The sequence below is a fragment of the Tasmannia lanceolata genome, unplaced genomic scaffold, assembly GCF_043159265.1.
Source record: "Tasmannia lanceolata isolate RefF3 unplaced genomic scaffold, GAP_Taslan_0.1 ptg000020l, whole genome shotgun sequence".
NCBI lineage: Eukaryota > Viridiplantae > Streptophyta > Magnoliopsida > Canellales > Winteraceae > Tasmannia > Tasmannia lanceolata.
This window is the reverse complement of record NW_027518697.1, coordinates 587,736-605,268: the sequence shown is the minus strand read 5'-3', so window position 1 is coordinate 605,268 and position 17,533 is coordinate 587,736. Positions and strand designations below refer to the sequence as shown.

Genomic DNA, 17,533 nt, shown 5'->3' with positions numbered 1-17,533 from the left:
TATATATATATATATATATATATATATAGGTTTGTATTAATATAGTAGGAGATATCCAAATGATATATTTCCATCCTTGAGAGTTGGATTGAATCCATCTCTTCTACTCCTATAATTAGGAGATTGGACAATTGACAATCTTCTTGCTTGTACAACTCACTCTGGACTCTAACTTTAAAGTCTTTCTTTTTTCTTTTGTAATAAGGACTTTATTTGTAGATAGTCTCCTAATCTATATGTCACAATTTTTTATAGAGTCGAAAACCCAACAATCAAAATGGTAGCTGAATCTACGAATTTTCATATGTTTTCATTGGGACAAAGCACATAGAGGTTGACTATCACTTTGCTAGTGAAAGAGCTGATCAAGGTATATGAGAAATTATATGGTGCCCGACCGTGAAGTCGCTTGTGGGCCAAAAGTACTACCCTTGATATTTGATCCAACAACAGAATCTGAAAAATGGTCTGCAGTTTGATCAAATATCAAGCGTGGTACCGCTAGCAAGGTACTTGACGGTCAGGCACCATATAAAAACTCCAAGGTATATTAAATATTCATTTTATTTCTAGTACCGATCAAGTTGCAGGTGGCCTTACCAAAGGGCTCTCTATACAAAGGTTTGCCCCATTTAGAGGAAATATTCTCCCCACAATCAATTTAAGCGTGGGTATTAAATGATAATATCGTGAGAGATGTCCAAAGGATATCTTTCCATCCCTAGGGTCTGTTTGAATGCAGGTAGAGTATTGGAAATAAATAGTCAACAGAGAGGATATAGGAATTGGGTTTATTAAGGATTTGCCTGGATTTTATGTTGTTTGGTTACTTAGAGAGTAACCTCTTTCACCTTTTTCGACCTTGTCTTCTTCAATGGTCGAAAATGGTGTTGGAATTCTAAGATTGACCACCTATTTACTTGGCTCTTGGATTTTCTACGGTCTGGAACTTTACTATTTTGGAAGCTTGCAAGTTGCAACTCTGACATGACTTGACCACATTGGAAATCTCCCTTGTGGGAGTTAATGGCTTAGGGACTTAGTTTCATTATTTTGGAATTAAGTAATACATTTACTTTTCCTATGTTAGTGTGTTAGTGGTACTTAGGGAAGCTAAGATTGATTAAGTCTTGTTGATCTCGGATTTGAAATGTAGGTTATATTTTTTGTCATGTATCTTCTTCATATGTAAGAAATTTTAGTGAAATTTGAAGGGTCTTGAGTAGTATAACAACTTGGGCTACTTAGTACTTTCTTTGTGTGTTTGGCATCAAGAGAACAATTTTCTTCTCTTCAAACTCATCTTCTCCCTCAGCCTAGTTGGGTTCATTCCAACAAATGGAAACCCAACTTTTTCTGGTTTGAAATAAAGAAGGTACTTGCCTAAAATGAAAACCCAACAAATGGAAACCCAACTTTTTATGGTTTGAAATAAAGAAGGTACTCGCCTAAAATGGAAACCCAAAATTGCCTTAATGAATGATGAAAGTTGCGAATTATTTTCTCCATTTACAGAAAATCGTTTGAATATTCCCACAATTTGAAAATGCACGATTGTTGTTTACTGCTCTGTACTTGTCAACTTGTTGGGCTTGATTGTGATGCACAGGAAGATTTGTCTATAGATGAATGGAAGCTGGTGTTAAAGCTGAAAACTCTCTTCAAGATACAGTGACTTTGAGCATCTCGTAGGAAATGCCAATATCAGGGGAGCCTTGAATGTGCAGTTTTGTTGGTGAGAAGATTGAAGAGCTTTTTGGGTTACAAGAGTTTCGGTTGGCTTACAGTAGTGTTTTGCATTCTTTTGTGAAGCACAGTTGAGGATTTTCCTTTTCTTGTATTTTTCTTTTTTCTTTTTGCCTTTTGCTCTCAAATAAATTATTTTTTGAAATTTTGAATTATAGCAAAAATTGTACTAGGAGATTTTGCATGGAATGAATCCGATATGTATACATCGTGGATGAATTGAAACACTTTTTCGGAGATGAGTTTCGATTGATTTGGGAGAGGAATAAAAACCTTTATTCTATGAACATAGGAGAGGGGGATTTTTGAAATTATGTTCCGAGTCTTCTGACTACTCTTTCACACTAGAGGGGGCGGATTTTTGGAACTATGTTCTGTGTTCTGATTACTCTTTTACACTAGGAGGGGCGAACATATCATTTCCCATTAAAAAAAAAAATCATGGCGAGGGGACCACCATTACCATATGAAGGGTCTGGATCATTCAATTGCACGACCATACAGCTGGGTTCATTGCGTTGCGACAGCCCCTTTTCCTCCTCTCTCTCTCTCTCTCTCTCTCTTTCTAAAGGTCCTCGGAGAAATGGAAGAGGAGGAGGGTAATGTTACAGAGGAGCGCAGATCAAGATTAAAACAAGTAAACCCTCTTTCAGGAGGAAAGCGTGGAAGAAAATCAAGATTAAAAGGAATAAACCCTGTTACAGGAGGAAAAGAAGAGTGGTGCGATCGGATCAGCCATTTACCAGAACCCATTCTCTGCCATATCCTCTCTTTTCTTGATACAAAAGATGCGATAAAGACGAGCTTCTTATCAACAAGATGGAGATACCTTTGGACCAGAGTTCCTATTCTAGTCTTTCAACAACCTGTCTTTTCTCCCAAACCCATTCTCGGTCACTTGCACAGAGATTTCAATTCAGAATGGTATGACTCTGCCTCCCCCTCTTCTCTACAAGAATCCATGAAAAAGTTCGTAGAATTGGTAGACCGATCTTTATTGCTTCACTCCTCCCAAAACATTCAAGAACTTAGGGTTGGATTTCGCTTTGACCAAGATTTCAAGTACGTTTCTCGATCCAATCAATGGATTCGTTTCGCAATGTTCAGTAAAATTGTAAAATTAGACATTGATTTCTCCGGAAATGATAACAATCGATATATGTTTGATGAAAAACCCTACGAATTACCTCCTTTTCCATGCACCCTCAAATCGCTAAAGCTTTTGAAGCTGAATTTCTGCCACTTCAGACCTTCCCGTTTCAAGATTTTTATCTCCCTCGAGACTATATACTTAACACAAGTCAAATTACCCCATAATTCTGTTCAAGATTTGATCATTAACTGCCCTCGCCTTGAAAACTTGCATATGAAATTATGTCTTGTTCCTGAAAAGTTAGTCATTAATGCCACTGATAGACCACTCAAGTGTTTGGTATTGGATTGCTGCTTGAATCAAAGCGAATCGATTGCTTCGACCGAGATAAATGCACCGAGTCTTTTGTGCTTTAAGTTTATTGGGGAGATGAGGGATTTCATCTCTCTGAAGAACTTATCATGCTTGACAGATGCGGAACTTGATATTGAACAGGGATATGTTGTTGAAAATCAGGGCCGCGATCTAAGCAATCTTCTAAATGATCTTAATCACGCCAATGTTCTAACTCTATCTAGTTGGTGTCTTCAGGTATGTCTTTTTTCTTTTCTTTTTTCTTATTTTAATTATTCTGGATTTCTGTTTTTGGATGAATTATAATCGTGATCTGAGAAAAAAATCAAGGGTTTATTATCACATTTGGATAGGCCTTCCCTTATGTGCCTGGAAATTAGATCGACTAATTGGAATGCGAGAATCCAGGTGGCTTTGGTTGCTATCACGAGCCAAATAAGAAAGCTATCTTGACAGAATTCTTGAATTTCAAGAATTCTGAGTGAGCAGAAGATGATTAGAGGAAATCAACACAGTTTCTTCGAGGGAAACCGATCTCCAAATGCAAAGGCATTGATTAGATCAAATTACATTTCTGTACACAAATACATAACTCACATTTTGTAGACTCTTTTTCACCAGAGACTTCCCTCCTAAACTCTAGCACTGCACCATACTTCCTGAAGACTACGACTGACAACAAGTATTTACATGATGTGGGTTATGCACCCCTACAACAACTCAACCACAAGATACTACTCTAACCACACTGCCCAATCCACCATTACACATGCAGTTTATTGGAAGGAGCCAGTCAACATAACATCCTTCCATCCTTAAAATTCATCCATCTTGAAATTCTTATCACACCTATCATGGACTTTTTCATTTGGTTCTGGGAGGCTTGCAATTGGGATATCAAGGGAGTTGGGTATGACACTACTGAAGTAAATAAAAATAAAAGTATCTAAAATTTAACGATCTCTGAAACTCTGGACAGTCTATGCTGGCCTAATAGTCTACGAATGAAACATTGAGCTATGCTGACAAAAGTGGATCCCGCCTGGATCCTCAATCGGGGTGGAAATGGGCTGGATCTGCACTATATGTGGCGGTATGATGTGGGATCTGCAATGGATCTGTGCGCTGGAGTCCTGATCCATCTGAAACCAAATGGAGGTGATGACTGGCTGCTGGGGCCTATCTCTAGGCCGCCGGTATACTAGAAATCCTGATCAGTCCTCGCTTCCACTTGCCACGTCAGTCCTAAAGGTAGCATTGGAAACCAAAGGCTCTCTCAGCGTCTACTTGTCCTTACCATCGGATCTTCTTTTATCAGCTTCAATGGTGAATATCGGGTCTCCATTATCTCCTGTAGAAAGCTCAAACCTCTAATGTACATGATCTCTGCCTTCCTTCAGTCATTCTCAACTGATGACGAAGATTGCAAGCTATTAAATCTGTTCATCGGTCTTCGATTACCACTTCCACCATAAATCTCTGATTATCCATCACCAAGCAGATGTATTTGGGGATAGTGTAACCTGTAGATTTCAAGACTTTCACCCTATAGCATATTCCAGGTTCTACTTCCACCTGCGTTGGGGTTGATCTCAAGGAGCTCTCCAGGACATTCACCCAATTTCCTTCGAGTTTGGCGACCATTTCAGAAATCCCCAAAATAACAGAGAAATGGTTGAGCTCTGCAACTTTTGGAACTTATCACCCTCTTCTTCTGAGGAGAGAATCTGCAAGGCAAAGAGATTCTCCACCCTTTTTATAGACAGCCCTCCAAATGCTTAGAGTCTCCTATGCTCTCCCAAGAGACTTCCTCTCTGTTTCCCTATTAAACATCGTTTCAAGAAGACGCTCCTCATCTTCGAAGCTTTATCATCCACAATCACAGTATTTCATACAGCAATACATTGGACCGCCCCTTGATCCACCAACGCCTTTTCTCCTCAATGTTAAGGAGTCTTGGATAGCAGTGGATGGAATCATGGAAGTCTTCGGGTATAGCTGATGAATCTGGATCCTTCTCATTATTTTCATTGTTGTTTTGTTTTCCTGAGGGAAGCAATTCTGTCAGAATCTTCTCCACCTTAAGTTCGTGTGGGAACAAGTGCTACAAGTCCAGTCGGGTCTAATCCTCTGCTTGGATCGTTGCTTCTGCTGCTTCTTTTTTATTCTTTCTTTAATCTTCCAACCCTCTTTTTCTTCCTCTTCCAGAGCTTTTGGATTCAGCAACGAACACAAAATTTTCGTAAGCCAAGGTTGATGAAGCTGCTCTCGCTACAGCTACACCCTCCCCTTCTCCAACCACTATCTCTTCCTTTGATTTGTAAATTCTGTGTCTGCAACTTCGCCTTTTCCATTTCTTCTTCCACTTTCAATGCTAGCGGATGCTTCTTTGTAACCTTTTTATCTTGTAGTCTCCTTTTTTTATCTTTTAATTTATTCAATTTTCTTATTGTCTACAAAGAAAAAAAGAACAAGGAAAAACAATTTACCATCTCAATTAAAGACGGTTTCCTGATTTGAAGATTCACTCAAATCCTTTACCGAGATTGTCAGGCAAGGCATGAAGAGGTAGGATATGCTAAGTCAATCTTTGTTTCATCAATGAAAGCCCTACCCATAAGTACTGATGCTCTTCCGTCTATATATACGGCTATACGTACATTTCTCAGTAGGTTTACACTGAATTTGATCATCATCTATTTCCTCTGAATTGAATAATTCTTCCTGCTTCCTAGCTACTGCCTGGGTTATCCTTGATCCAACTCATTCCCAATACATTTCTGCCAAGTTGGTTCTCTGTCAGCATAGAAGTGCGCGATACTGTTATTTTGTAACCTTCACCATATTATAAAATGCATCAAAATTCAAATTTTCTTAAGTTGAGTGAGTTATTCAGAAAATGGGAGTAATGATATCTCAAATCCAGAATTGGGCCTGTATCTCAGTCAGAGAAGGCTCAGTCCCATCTTACCAAACAACAAAGAATTGGAATTAAAACTTGCAATATTTTTTCATGCAAAATTATCTTAATAAATGTTAGCATCAACTTGCCGGGCCATTAACTGTTGATGCTTGATTGATAATTTGCTGATGAATTCTGAATTACCAAAAAACTAATAGGACTTCGGATGATGGATAGGCAAATTCTGTTTTATTTTAACAGATTAAATTCTTTGGCTTGATATCATGACTTTGTTCTTTCACGTCTGAAGGTTCTTCCAACAGAGGGCAATCTATTGGAAAATTTGCCAATTCCACTTTACAGTCTGAAGCATTTAAAACTCAAGGCGTGGTTGGGAAATCACGAGCTTCCGGGTATAGCTTGCTTGTTGAGGAGCTCACCCAACCTAGAGACTTTTTCCATAGATATTGGTGATCCTGTAATCTTGGAGTGGGTATGCAAAAACAGCGCTGCTAATATCAACTGCCTTTATCTTCATGCCATTGATGTACAGCTTCCATACGGATTCAGATTCTCTAATGTCTTTGCAGGTTTACATTTACCCCGAATTTCCAAATGTGTTTAATTTCATTGGAGGAAATTATTGGGAATCTCAGGCATTGCCTTTCCATTGTATAACTCATCATCTGAAGAAGGTTGAGATAAAAGGCTTTACGGGTCGAACAAATGAAATAGAGTTGGTGAAATTTCTGCTCAAGAACTCAATGGTTTTGAAGGAAATGATTATTATCCATAAGAAACTGCGTCCAAAATTCGCTCTATCACAGGTGGAATACTACGAAGAACAGTTGAAATTATTACAAGCACAGATGGAGAGTGCTCGAAGGCTGCTACTTTTCCAAAGAGCTTCTCCAAGTGCTGAAATATCATTCTTGTGAAGAGGAGTTCTTGGGCCCAACGTATTGGTAATGCAATTGTGCCAGACTTTGTAAAATCATAGAATGACATGAAGCTTTTGTGATGCTTTAGGTCTTGGAATTTTTGAATTGGAAGGGGATTCAGACAGTCATGTGGTGGATGAAGGACAACACTGCGACCTGGTGATTTGAATCTACTTTTCAGGAGCCAAGACAATTCTCTCTCTATGCCCACAAGCAAAAGCACAGTTGTTCTATACTTCTATGCTCTTTAGTCAAATTCAGATTTTTGACATTTCTTTCTATTAAAAAAAGGAGAAAATTCATTGGATTGAACAGTTAATATTAGACTTTAAAAATTGTTAATTAATAATAAAAAGAAAAAGTAGAGAAAAATGTTGCCGACCGTTGCATGCATTTCTTCGTTAGTTTTTAAAAAAAATTGAAAGAACACTTACCAAAAAAGAGGTTTTGCCACCCAATTTACAGAAATGGTGGAAAGTATCAAGACCCTGGGTGTGGCAATATCATTTCCTTGCCAAAATTACCCTAAAATGTGTCCTACTAGAGGGACTTTTTTTGGCGTATGGGGATGTGTATGCCAAAACTAATAATCACACCCCCTTTTTTGGAAAGGTTTTGAAAGGAAAAATATTTCCAACTATTGCATTTACTTTGAAAAAGAAAACTTGAATTTAATATTTACTTAGAGAGACCTTCAATTTATGAAGATATCCCTCTAAATTAATTGTAATCATACTATTTTCCTCTAAACTGTGGAAATAAAAAAAATTCATCAGAAATGTTTTTCGTACTATCCAAACAGGGCCTCAGGTGTGTTCCTTTTCTTTTTTGGTAATTAGGGTGTGCGCTTCAATACTTCTTCTTGGTGTTTTTAAGACCTGGCTAAAAGGGCAGAAAAGAATCGCTCAAGCACTGTTTGGTTGCACCCTTTTTGTAGAGTAGTGGTGAATCATAACTCACTTAGTCAACATCTGTAATAACAGTGAATTAGTCTCCTCTTAGCAGTAAGTAGTGTATGATTGTCGACTGAAATTGTTTCTTGGTGCATAGCATCATTAAAAAGGAGACAAAGGGGGGTGTTATTACTAATATAGAGTGTTAAAAGTGTTAAAAAAGAAGAGTGTTAAATCCACAAAAATTCTTCTTTTTTCAAATATTTTGGTGCGGGATAGAAACCATGCCAGTAGAGAAGGCAGCGACAAGGAAGTAGTCTCCCAATAGTTTAAATCAAAACATGCAACTAAACACCACTAGTAGGTGATGTGACACCTTAAAACCAACCAAAACACCTAGTAAATCTCATTAATTGTGCAACCAAATAGACTCAATAATAGAAACAGGTGGAACGGTTTGTGAATGAGGAACATCATTTTTAATACTTTTGGGGCTACTCTACGGTTTTTATCTTATGGAGAAGAGGTTAGTGATTCGGAGGCACCCGTCTCACACCTATTTTCTTCAAGCCCAACGTCGATGGTTGCTCCCTTAACAACCCAGCAAAGCCAGAATCAGAGGGGTGTTTAGAGATAGTAATGATGCCATTATCTACGTGATCTCTGGTCTGGTCAGAATAACGAATCCTATCAATGGTGAGGATAGTGCTCTTCACTTCGACTTGAGCTTATTTTGGGACAAAATGGAAGGTAAGACGGAGGTGGAAAGGGTATTCTTCCAATATTGTCTCTCAAGTTCAAGGCGCATTGGGCCACATACTTAACGCAAGTCCAATTACCCTATAATTTGAATGAGTTGTCTGGAAAATGGAAGGAATTAAAACTCAAATCCAGAATTGAGCCTGTAACTACAAAAGCCTCTACAATCTCTCTCTTTCTTTTCTCTCAAGTTTTGTACGTTTCTTTTTTTACGGGATGAAACTTTTGAAAAATGGGTCCCCTATTAAAGTCTTCTCCATATCAGAAACTGCTTCGATTTGAGTTGGCATCTCTAACCTAATTCCTTCTCTATACAAAATAACCTAGGACACTCGTATTGAGCAGTCCGACTCGAAATGCATCATCACACGACTCGAAAAGATTGGATTGCAGAAATGGCAGCTTATGTTAAATCCATAGACAGTAACCATCTACTAGAGTGAAATAAGGCTGAGGAATACCGGAAAAAATTTTTTTGGACTTAACAGCAAAGGAAGGATAGGTTTATAAACTGATAAGCGTCCAGTTGGGATTTGCCGATTTGCTGTCGGATTCACCCTGCCAGACCCCACCGGGTGGGCTTAGTCCGGATTGCCCCGGAAGATAGAAGCCTTCGTTTGATTTTTGAATCAAGATACCAATGGTCACACTCAGGTTATTGGATAGGAAAATGAGCATACAGAGACCATTCGTGAAGGTGCAGTGAACACTCCTCTTGCTCCCATCATATTTGCAGAGACCATTCGTGAAGGGCACGGTTCTAGGCAGTTTAAAGTTGCAGAAATACTCTTGCAATTACGCCTCCTTGATGTTTGATGAAATGCCTCAAAGAGACTTGCCAACTATTGTTTGCAGGGACATTCCAGCAGTGATGCCCACCAGGTGTTTGAAGAAACGTCTATGCGAACCATATTGCGAAGGGGCATAGCGTAAACCCATATAATCTCTTCCATTTTCGGTCTTTATATAGCCCATTCATCATCACCAATCTCAGCCGATTGCACCACGGATTGCCGACGGTCATTCAGGAATCACTCAATACAAGTTACTCTCGGAGAGATACTATAAGTAGGAGCCGTGAGGGCTATACCCGCCTTCTAGTGCCACCGCACCATTAGTATCTCAACACCTGGACACCTTGTGTGTAAAACGGACATAGTTCGTATGCTGGGCGATAGTCACAGCATACAAGTAACTATGCACCCGGCCAGGTGGACCTCACGACATTAAATCTGGTCGCCATCTACAGAAAGATTCTCGTACAAGGATAATTTTGCAGGGAGAGGGATCTTCTTCTCATCTGTATCCTCTACCTCTTCTTCTTCAGCTCCTTCAGATTCGGTGTCTTCCTCCATCTCGGTCTCCGCGTGGGTTTCCGATCCAGAATCCGGTGGATTCTCACGGCTCGGTGGTCGGCACATTTTGCAGAGTGGAGGAGGATTCCGTGACAATTATGACCTCCGTCGGGGTGAGAGGTGTTGGGAGAGATCACCCTAGATGGGCCAGTGGGGCGAATTTGATCCCTCTTGGGGTCCGGCGGATCAACCCCGAAGCAGGCCTTTTGGACGATTCTGTAGGAGGTTGGAAGAAGTTTGGCTCTGAGCCGGCAGTTGGGCAGAGAAATTGGCCTCACCGATCTGAAGAGGAGGAGTGGCTACCCGTCCGAAGCAAGAAGGGAAGATGGAGCAAATCCGATTCAAATTAATTCCTTCCCTGAGGTTGTTTGTCTTCAGGAAACAAAGATGGAGCAAATCCGTAACATAGATATGAGAAGCATGGGGTTCAATACTGACTGGAATTTTGCTTTCTTAGCATCCAAAGGAGCTTCAGGGGGCATCTTGGTGGCTTGGGATTCAGTCTTGTGGGACAGCACGGATGTTTGGCGTGGAGTTTTCTCTCTCTCCGTTGCTTTCCGAAAATGCAATGATAATTCAGTCTGGTTCTTCTCAGGCGTCTATGGTCCTTTGTCATCCTCTGAGAAGTGTCTTTTTTGGGAAGAATTAAATCAGACGCGACGCCTATGTTCCGCTCCTTGGTGTATCGGGGGGGATTTCAATGAAGTTCTAGGATCAAGAGATCGACTTGGGGGTCAGCGAGTCACTGCGGGCATGAGATCTTTCGCTGATTTCATCGCAATCAACGAGCTCGCAGATTTACCTTTGGGTGGCTCCTCTTTCACCTGGGCCAGAGGTTCGAACCGGAGTCGGCTTGACCGATTTCTTCTCTCGGGTGACTGGTTGGCAATTCTTTCCGAAGTCTATCGGCAGGCTTTACCCCATTCAGTTTCCGACCATTGCCCTCTCCTTTTGTCTCCTAAAATGGAGTTCTGGGGCCCGCCCCCCTTTAGATTTGAATTAGCTTGGCTGGAAAATCCCCAAATGGAGGCTCTCTTAGTCCGATGGTGGTCTGAAAGCGTCTTTGAAGGTCCAGGGGACGTAGTTATAGGCAAAAAATTACGCTTCATTAAGGGAAAATTAAAAGAGTGGGATAAGGAGCAGAAAGAAGTGGACCAAGGCAGGAAGAGGATTCTTGAGGACAGATTGATGGAGATAAATACATTGGCAGAGAGTGGTTTGGCCTCGGCGGAGGATTATGAGCAACAAGGAAGATTAATTCAAGAGCATAAAGAGTTGTTGATGCTTAAAGAAATCTCTTGGCGCCAAAGATCTCGAGTCAAGTGGTTGTTGGAGGGAGATAAAAACACAGCCTTCTTCCATGCCATGGCTAGTGCTCGCAGAAGAAGGAACAGAATTGAATCCTTAGAAGTGGAGGGGGAGATTGTATCTAACAAGGAGCGAATTATTGAAGAAATTATTGAATTCTACAGATCTTTATACTCAGCTGATGGGATGTTACGCCCAATTCCTCAAGACATTTGTTTTGCTAGCTTAAGCCTGGAAGCTTCAGCCGGATTGGAAATCCCTTTCTCTGAGGTGGAAATCCGATCAGCACTATTTTCTCTGGCAAAAGATAAAGCCCCTGGACCCGATGGTTTTTGTTTGGCTTTCTTTCAAACTTGCTGGGAAACAGTAAAATCGGACATTCTTCGATTCTTCATAGAATTTTTTGAGGGAGCCATCCTTGACAAAGGGACAGGTGCAACTTTTCTCGTCCTCATTCCAAAAATTGAAGGAGCAACAAAAAGCTCGGATTTTCGCCCGATTAGCTTGGTGGGCAGCCTTTACAAAGTCCTCGCAAAGGTTCTGGCGGATCGTATCAAAGTGGTTCTTCCTTCAATTATATCGGTCTGTCAAAGTGCCTTTATAAGCAACCGGCAAATTCTTGATTGTTCTTTAACAGCCAATGAAGCCATTGACTATTATCGGAGGAAGGGGGAAGGTGGCATTCTATGCAAGCTTGACATGGAGAAGGCATATGACCGAGTGGATTGGGCAGCATTAGATTTTCTCATGGGTCGTATGGGCTTTGGGGGTAGGTGGAGAGGGTGGATCCGGAACTGCTTATCGTCCGCCTGGTTTTCTGTCCTCATCAACGGATCAGCAAAAGGATTCTTCAAATCTTCTAGAGGATTGCGGCAGGGCGATCCTCTCTCTCCTTTTCTTTTCCTGATTGTGGCCGAATCACTGTGCAGACTGCTGAAAAAAGGAAGTGAGTTGGGGCTATATCAAGGGTTCCTTATTGGCGAGAGTAAGGTGGAAGTATCGCTTCTTCAGTTTGCGGATGACACTCTTCTGTTCTGTTCTCCGGTCATATCCCAGATTCTTAACCTTAAAGCTATGCTTCGTTGTTATGAGATGGTTTCGGGTCAAAGATCTAATTTCGCAAAATCTCGGTTGTTCGCGATCAACGTTTCTGAGAGCGATGCATCCTTTTTCGCCGGAATTATGGGGTGTGGTTTAGATGTCTTTCCAGCAACCTATCTGGGTCTTCCTCTTGGTGCGGGTCGACCGAAACACAACCTATGGGCTCCTATTATTCAAAGGATTGAGCGACGTTTGGCCACCTGGAAGCGCCGGTTGGTTTCCAAAGGAGGTAGATTGGTGCTTATAAAGGCCGTTCTATCCAATATGCCGATATATTTTCTATCTCTTTTTCAATGTCCCGCCTCGGTTGCTAAACGCATCGAACAAATTCAGAGACGCTTCCTGTGGGACGGATCAGGGTCTTCCAAGGGGGTCTCCCTGATTAAATGGAGTATGGTCTGCTTGCCTACTAAAAATGGAGATTTGGGTATCAGGAGGGTTCAGAGTTTTAACCGCGCCCTTATGGGCAAGTGGCTGTGGAGATTTGGCGAAGAACAATCCTCTTTGTGGGTCCGGGTCATTGGAAGTAAGTATGGTTCAGATCATGGGCATTGGGACTCTGTTGATAATTTTAAACTCAAAGGTCTCACGGCTTGGAGGGACATCTTGAAGTTGAAGTCGTTATTTGCTCCTGGCGTCCGATTCAGAGTATATAGGGGGGATCGGATTCGGTTCTGGCAGGATCCTTGGTGTTCGGACGATCCTCTTCAAGTGATGTTTCCTGACTTATTCATCGTTTCATCTCAGAAAGAGGCCTGGGTATCAGAATGTTTTGTAAGGGAACATGGGAAGGTGGCTTGGTCTCCTAAGTTTCGCAGAGACTTCTTTGTTAGGGAGTTAAACCTCTTACAGCGCCCTCCTCTCCTTATTGGATTCTTGCTTCATCAAGTCTTCGGGCGTAGATCGTCGGATTTGGATTTGGAATCCTTCAGGGATATTTTCAGTCAAATCTTTTTATAACCATCTGATCCCTTCTTCAGTGGAGCATGTGTCCTCCTCGGTTTGGAGACAATCTTGCCCTCCGAGAGTTGCTTTCTTTGGGTGGTTGGTTAGCTGGGGCCGCATTCAAACTATGGATTTTTTGAGGAAACGAGGAATGTGGTTGGTAGATCACTGTCCTCTATGTTTATCCGCTGGGGAATCCATTGACCACCTTTTCATACACTGTAAGGTTGCTCGCCATATTTGGGGTCTTATTTTTTCTCGTTTTGGAATCAGTTGGGTCCCCTCCAACTCTATGGCTGAATTCATTCAGAGTTGGGCCTGGACTCCTTGGAAAAGGAAAGGCAGAACGCTGTGGAAGATGTGTCTCCTGGCCTCATGGTGGTTCTTGTGGAAAGAGAGGAATGCTCGTATCTTTGAAGGGAAGGCTAGATCTCCCTATTGGATTTATATTCAGTTGATAGCTGCGGTCATATCCTGGGCTCGAAGCCTTCCTCTGTTTCGTTTTGTTTCAGCTTTCGACCTCTGGGAAGGATGGTCAATCATATGCTTGGAATCGGCTACCAAAGTGAAAATCCTCCCCTCCTGGATTCCTCCTCCTCCGGGGTCCCTGAAACTTAACTTTGACGGATCGTCTATCGGCAATCCAGGAATGGCAGGAGTAGGGGGGTTATGTAGAAACCACAAAGGGGAAGTCCTCTGGGCCTACTCGGGGCCTATCGGAGTGGCAGACTCAAACGAGGCAGAGGTCCGAGCCGTTCATAGCGGGCTTCTCTCGATGCCTTGTCTAGAGTGCGACAAAATTATCGTCGAAGGGGATTCCTTAAATGTTATTCGCTGGCTTTCGGGTAACGCTTCTCCCCCTTGGCGATTTTTGCCTCTCTTAGAGGAAATAGAGGACAGAGCTAATGGCTCCTCAATAGTTTTTCGCCATGTCAGGAGATCAGCCAATGCGGAAGCAGACACCCTTGCCAAGAAAGGAGTCTTTCGGGCCGCGTTTGAGTGCTTTGACTATCTACCTCCTTGAATTATTGTACTGCTATCTTTGTATTATCTTTGTTCCTTCAGGACCACCTCGGTTCTGTTTTTTTTTTTATATATATATTATGTTGCCCTTTTCAAAAAAAAAGAATTGAGCCTGTAACTCAGTCAGAGAAGGCTTTGTGCTTAACATTAAGGTTCAGGCTCGGTCCCTAGGGTTCATTCCCAGCTTACCTATAAAAAAAAAAAAGGGGTTCAGGCTCAGTCCTAGCTTACCAAACAACAAAGGAGGGAATTAAAACTACCAATATTTTTTCAAACAAAATTACCTGAATAAATATTATCATCAACTTGTTGGGCCATTAACAATTAACTGTTGATGCTTGATTGATAATTAGTTGATGAATTCTTAATTACCAGAAAGGCAAAAACTAATAGGACTTCCAAAGATGGAAAGGCAAGTTCTGTTTTATTTTAACAGATTAAATTCTTTGGCTTGATATCATGTCTTTGTTCTTTCACATCTGAAGGTTCTTCCAACAGATGGCAATCTAGTAGAAAATTTGCCAACCACGCTCTACAATCTGAAGCATTTAAAACTCAGGGCGTGGTTGGGCAATCATGAGCTTCCGGGTATAGCTTGCTTGTTGAGGAGCTCCCCCAACCTAGAGATTCTTTCCATAGATATTGGTGACCCTGTATACTTGACCTGGGTATGCAAAACACCGATTCTTATATAAACTGCCTTCATCTCTATGCCATTGATGTTCAGTTTACTTCCAGATTCACGTTCTCGTCTTTGCAGTTGTACATTCACCCCGACATTCCAGACGTGTCTAATTTCATTGAAGGAAATTATTGGGAATCTCAGTCATTGCCTTTCCATTGTATAACTCATCATCTAAAGAAGGTCGAGATAAAAGGCTTTACGGCTCAAACGAATGAAATGGAGTTGGTGAAATTTCTTCTCAAGAACTCAATGGTTTTGAAGGAGATGATAATCATCCATGAGAATTTGCGTCTACACTCTGCTCTATCACCGGTGGATTACTACGGGGAACAGTTGGAATTGTTAGAAGCACGAATGGGGTGTGCTCAACAGCTGCTACTTCTCCCAAGAGCTTCTCCAAATGCTGAAATATCATTCTTTTAAAGAGTTGTTCTCAGGCCGACCAGTATTGCTAATGCAATTGAGGCTGAAGTTGTCAAATCATAGAATGACTTTAAGGTGTTGGACCTTTTGGATTGGAATGGCATTCAGACAGTCATTTGGCGGATGAAGGACAACACTGCGACCTGGTTGGTGGTTTGAATCTACTTTTCAGGAGATCAGGCTGTTATTTTCTTCTTTTGTTGGTCTAATAGCACATAATTCATATTCTTACAGAGGTAACTCCATAGCTGCTTATGAATTGTGGGATTTGGTTTTTTTTTTTTTTTTTGTTATGTTCATATTCTTAATATTATTTACAAATGCGTAGTCAATCGCTCTTACTATTTCCATCATGTATAAAATTTTCTAGTTTCATATACTAATGTTTTGGTTTCATATTAGTTGGTTGATATTTCAATAGTCATTTGTGGGTTGCACTTATTTTTCTTCTTTCGTTTGTTACTTAAAATCTAACACCCCACTGCAATTTTCTTGGTTCTCCCAATTGGTGATATTGTTGTGGAAAATTCCTGTCGGACAACAAATCCGATCCAACAAAACACAATCAAAATCATTCAAAAGAAAAAAAACACTCAATCAAAGGCTAAATGGAATCAACCATAATAATCACAAGAGACGAACCCACAAAGAAAACATACAAGAATTTACGTGGGCCGGCACAATGGCATAAGATCACTTGTTTTACTATTAGAGAAAAGATAACAAGATTACACAAACTGGATTAACACAATCCCTTAAGCCCGTAACCCTCTTTGCTCTTCCATGGACAACCTTCTCTCTCAAAGTACCCATTTTTTCAATACAAGAAAGGAAACCCCTTTCAATACTAAGAAGGAAACCACAAGAGAGAGAAAACAATCTCACCTTCTTGTCTTCCTACACCTGTGGAAAAACACCAATGCTCTGTTTGGATGTTGGTAGATGTTGGGAGGATTTGGAGAAGAAAAAGTCAAAGGGAGATTAAAAGCAAATCAAAAGGAAATCAATCAACGGGGAGATTGAGAGCAAATCTCCCAGACGTTGTTTGGTTGCGTTAGGAGATGTGAAGGAGGTTTGTTGCCGTATTTTTTAAGATTTTTTGGGGGAAATGTTATCAGCATTACTGTTTTTTGATGAGGGCACTCCTCACTTTATTAAAATTACGGTATGGCCCGCACCATAGGATGATCCAAACCGTCCATTAGATGGGCCATAGCCTAAATAGGTTATGCCCCAAAATTATTTCCATAGGTTGATTCTAACCCTCCGATCTATAGAGGGTTAGGATCAACCCTCTAACATTCAGATTGGAGGGTTAGGATCAGCCTATGGAAATAATTTTTGGGGCATAACCTATTTAGGCTATGGCCCATCTAATGGAAGGTTTGGATCATCCTATGGTGTGGGCCATACCGTACTTTTAATAAAGTGAGGAGTGCCCTCATCAAAAAACAGTAGTGCTGATAATATTTCCTTTTTTTTTTGTATAGGAATTTGCTTGCCACCTTCTCCGAGGCCACTTCTCGGCTTGTGGCCCATCCTTTGTGCAAAGATTGGCACATGGTGCAAAGGTTGCTAGCAAAAACATAAAATAGCAAAAATAGTAATCATTACGAAAAAAATAGTAAAATAGCACGAGCACCAAGTTTTAAATGAAAAATTACGAAAAAATAGATGCAAAGTAGAAAAATTACAAAAAAAATACCAATATGATGTAATAACATATGACAATTACCGAAAAAACTACAATGAAAATTAAAAAGTTATGACAATTACGGGAAAAAAGAATTTGCCTAAGAATTTCTCTCATTTTTTCTTGGATTCAGAGAAATTCATCCGGCGAATTTTGAGGGTTCCACGTCACAGACAAGCGCCTGACATCCCCGGCGGTCAAACTCCCCAATTTTGCTAAATTCCCTACCAAACACCCTTCAACGAATTAGTAGAATTATATTCCCTACTATTTTTCTAAAAAGAAGGGAACCAAACAGACCACAAGAGAAAA

The 17,533-nt window shown here is 40.8% G+C and overlaps 1 protein-coding gene across 1 annotated transcript; it reads left to right on the top strand.

The window, feature by feature from the left end:
• The first annotated feature begins 2,229 nt into the window (after positions 1 to 2,229).
• On the top strand, positions 2,230 to 15,543 carry LOC143854761 (uncharacterized). The gene is made up of 7 exons (XM_077364866.1): positions 2,230 to 3,430; positions 6,406 to 6,588; positions 6,686 to 7,031; positions 7,125 to 7,195; positions 10,266 to 11,679; positions 14,892 to 15,088; positions 15,181 to 15,543. The coding sequence occupies exons 1-7, from the start codon at positions 2,330 to 2,332 to the stop codon at positions 15,526 to 15,528; spliced, it is 3,660 nt and encodes a 1,219-aa protein (XP_077220981.1). The 5' UTR covers positions 2,230 to 2,329; the 3' UTR covers positions 15,529 to 15,543.
• Positions 15,544 to 17,533: the final 1,990 nt, after the last annotated feature.

What these genes read in the sequence shown, in the direction of transcription:
- LOC143854761 (XM_077364866.1), top strand. Translation starts at nt 2,330, where the DNA reads ATGGAAGAGGAGGAGGGTAATGTTACAGAGGAGCGCAGATCAAGATTA. An exon ending in TGCTGAAATATCATTCTTGT is followed by an intron (nt 7,032 to 7,124) that starts GAAGAGGAGTTC and finishes GTGATGCTTTAG; the next exon opens with GTCTTGGAATTTTTGAATTG. An exon ending in AAGGACAACACTGCGACCTG is followed by an intron (nt 7,196 to 10,265) that starts GTGATTTGAATC and finishes ACGATTCTGTAG; the next exon opens with GAGGTTGGAAGAAGTTTGGC.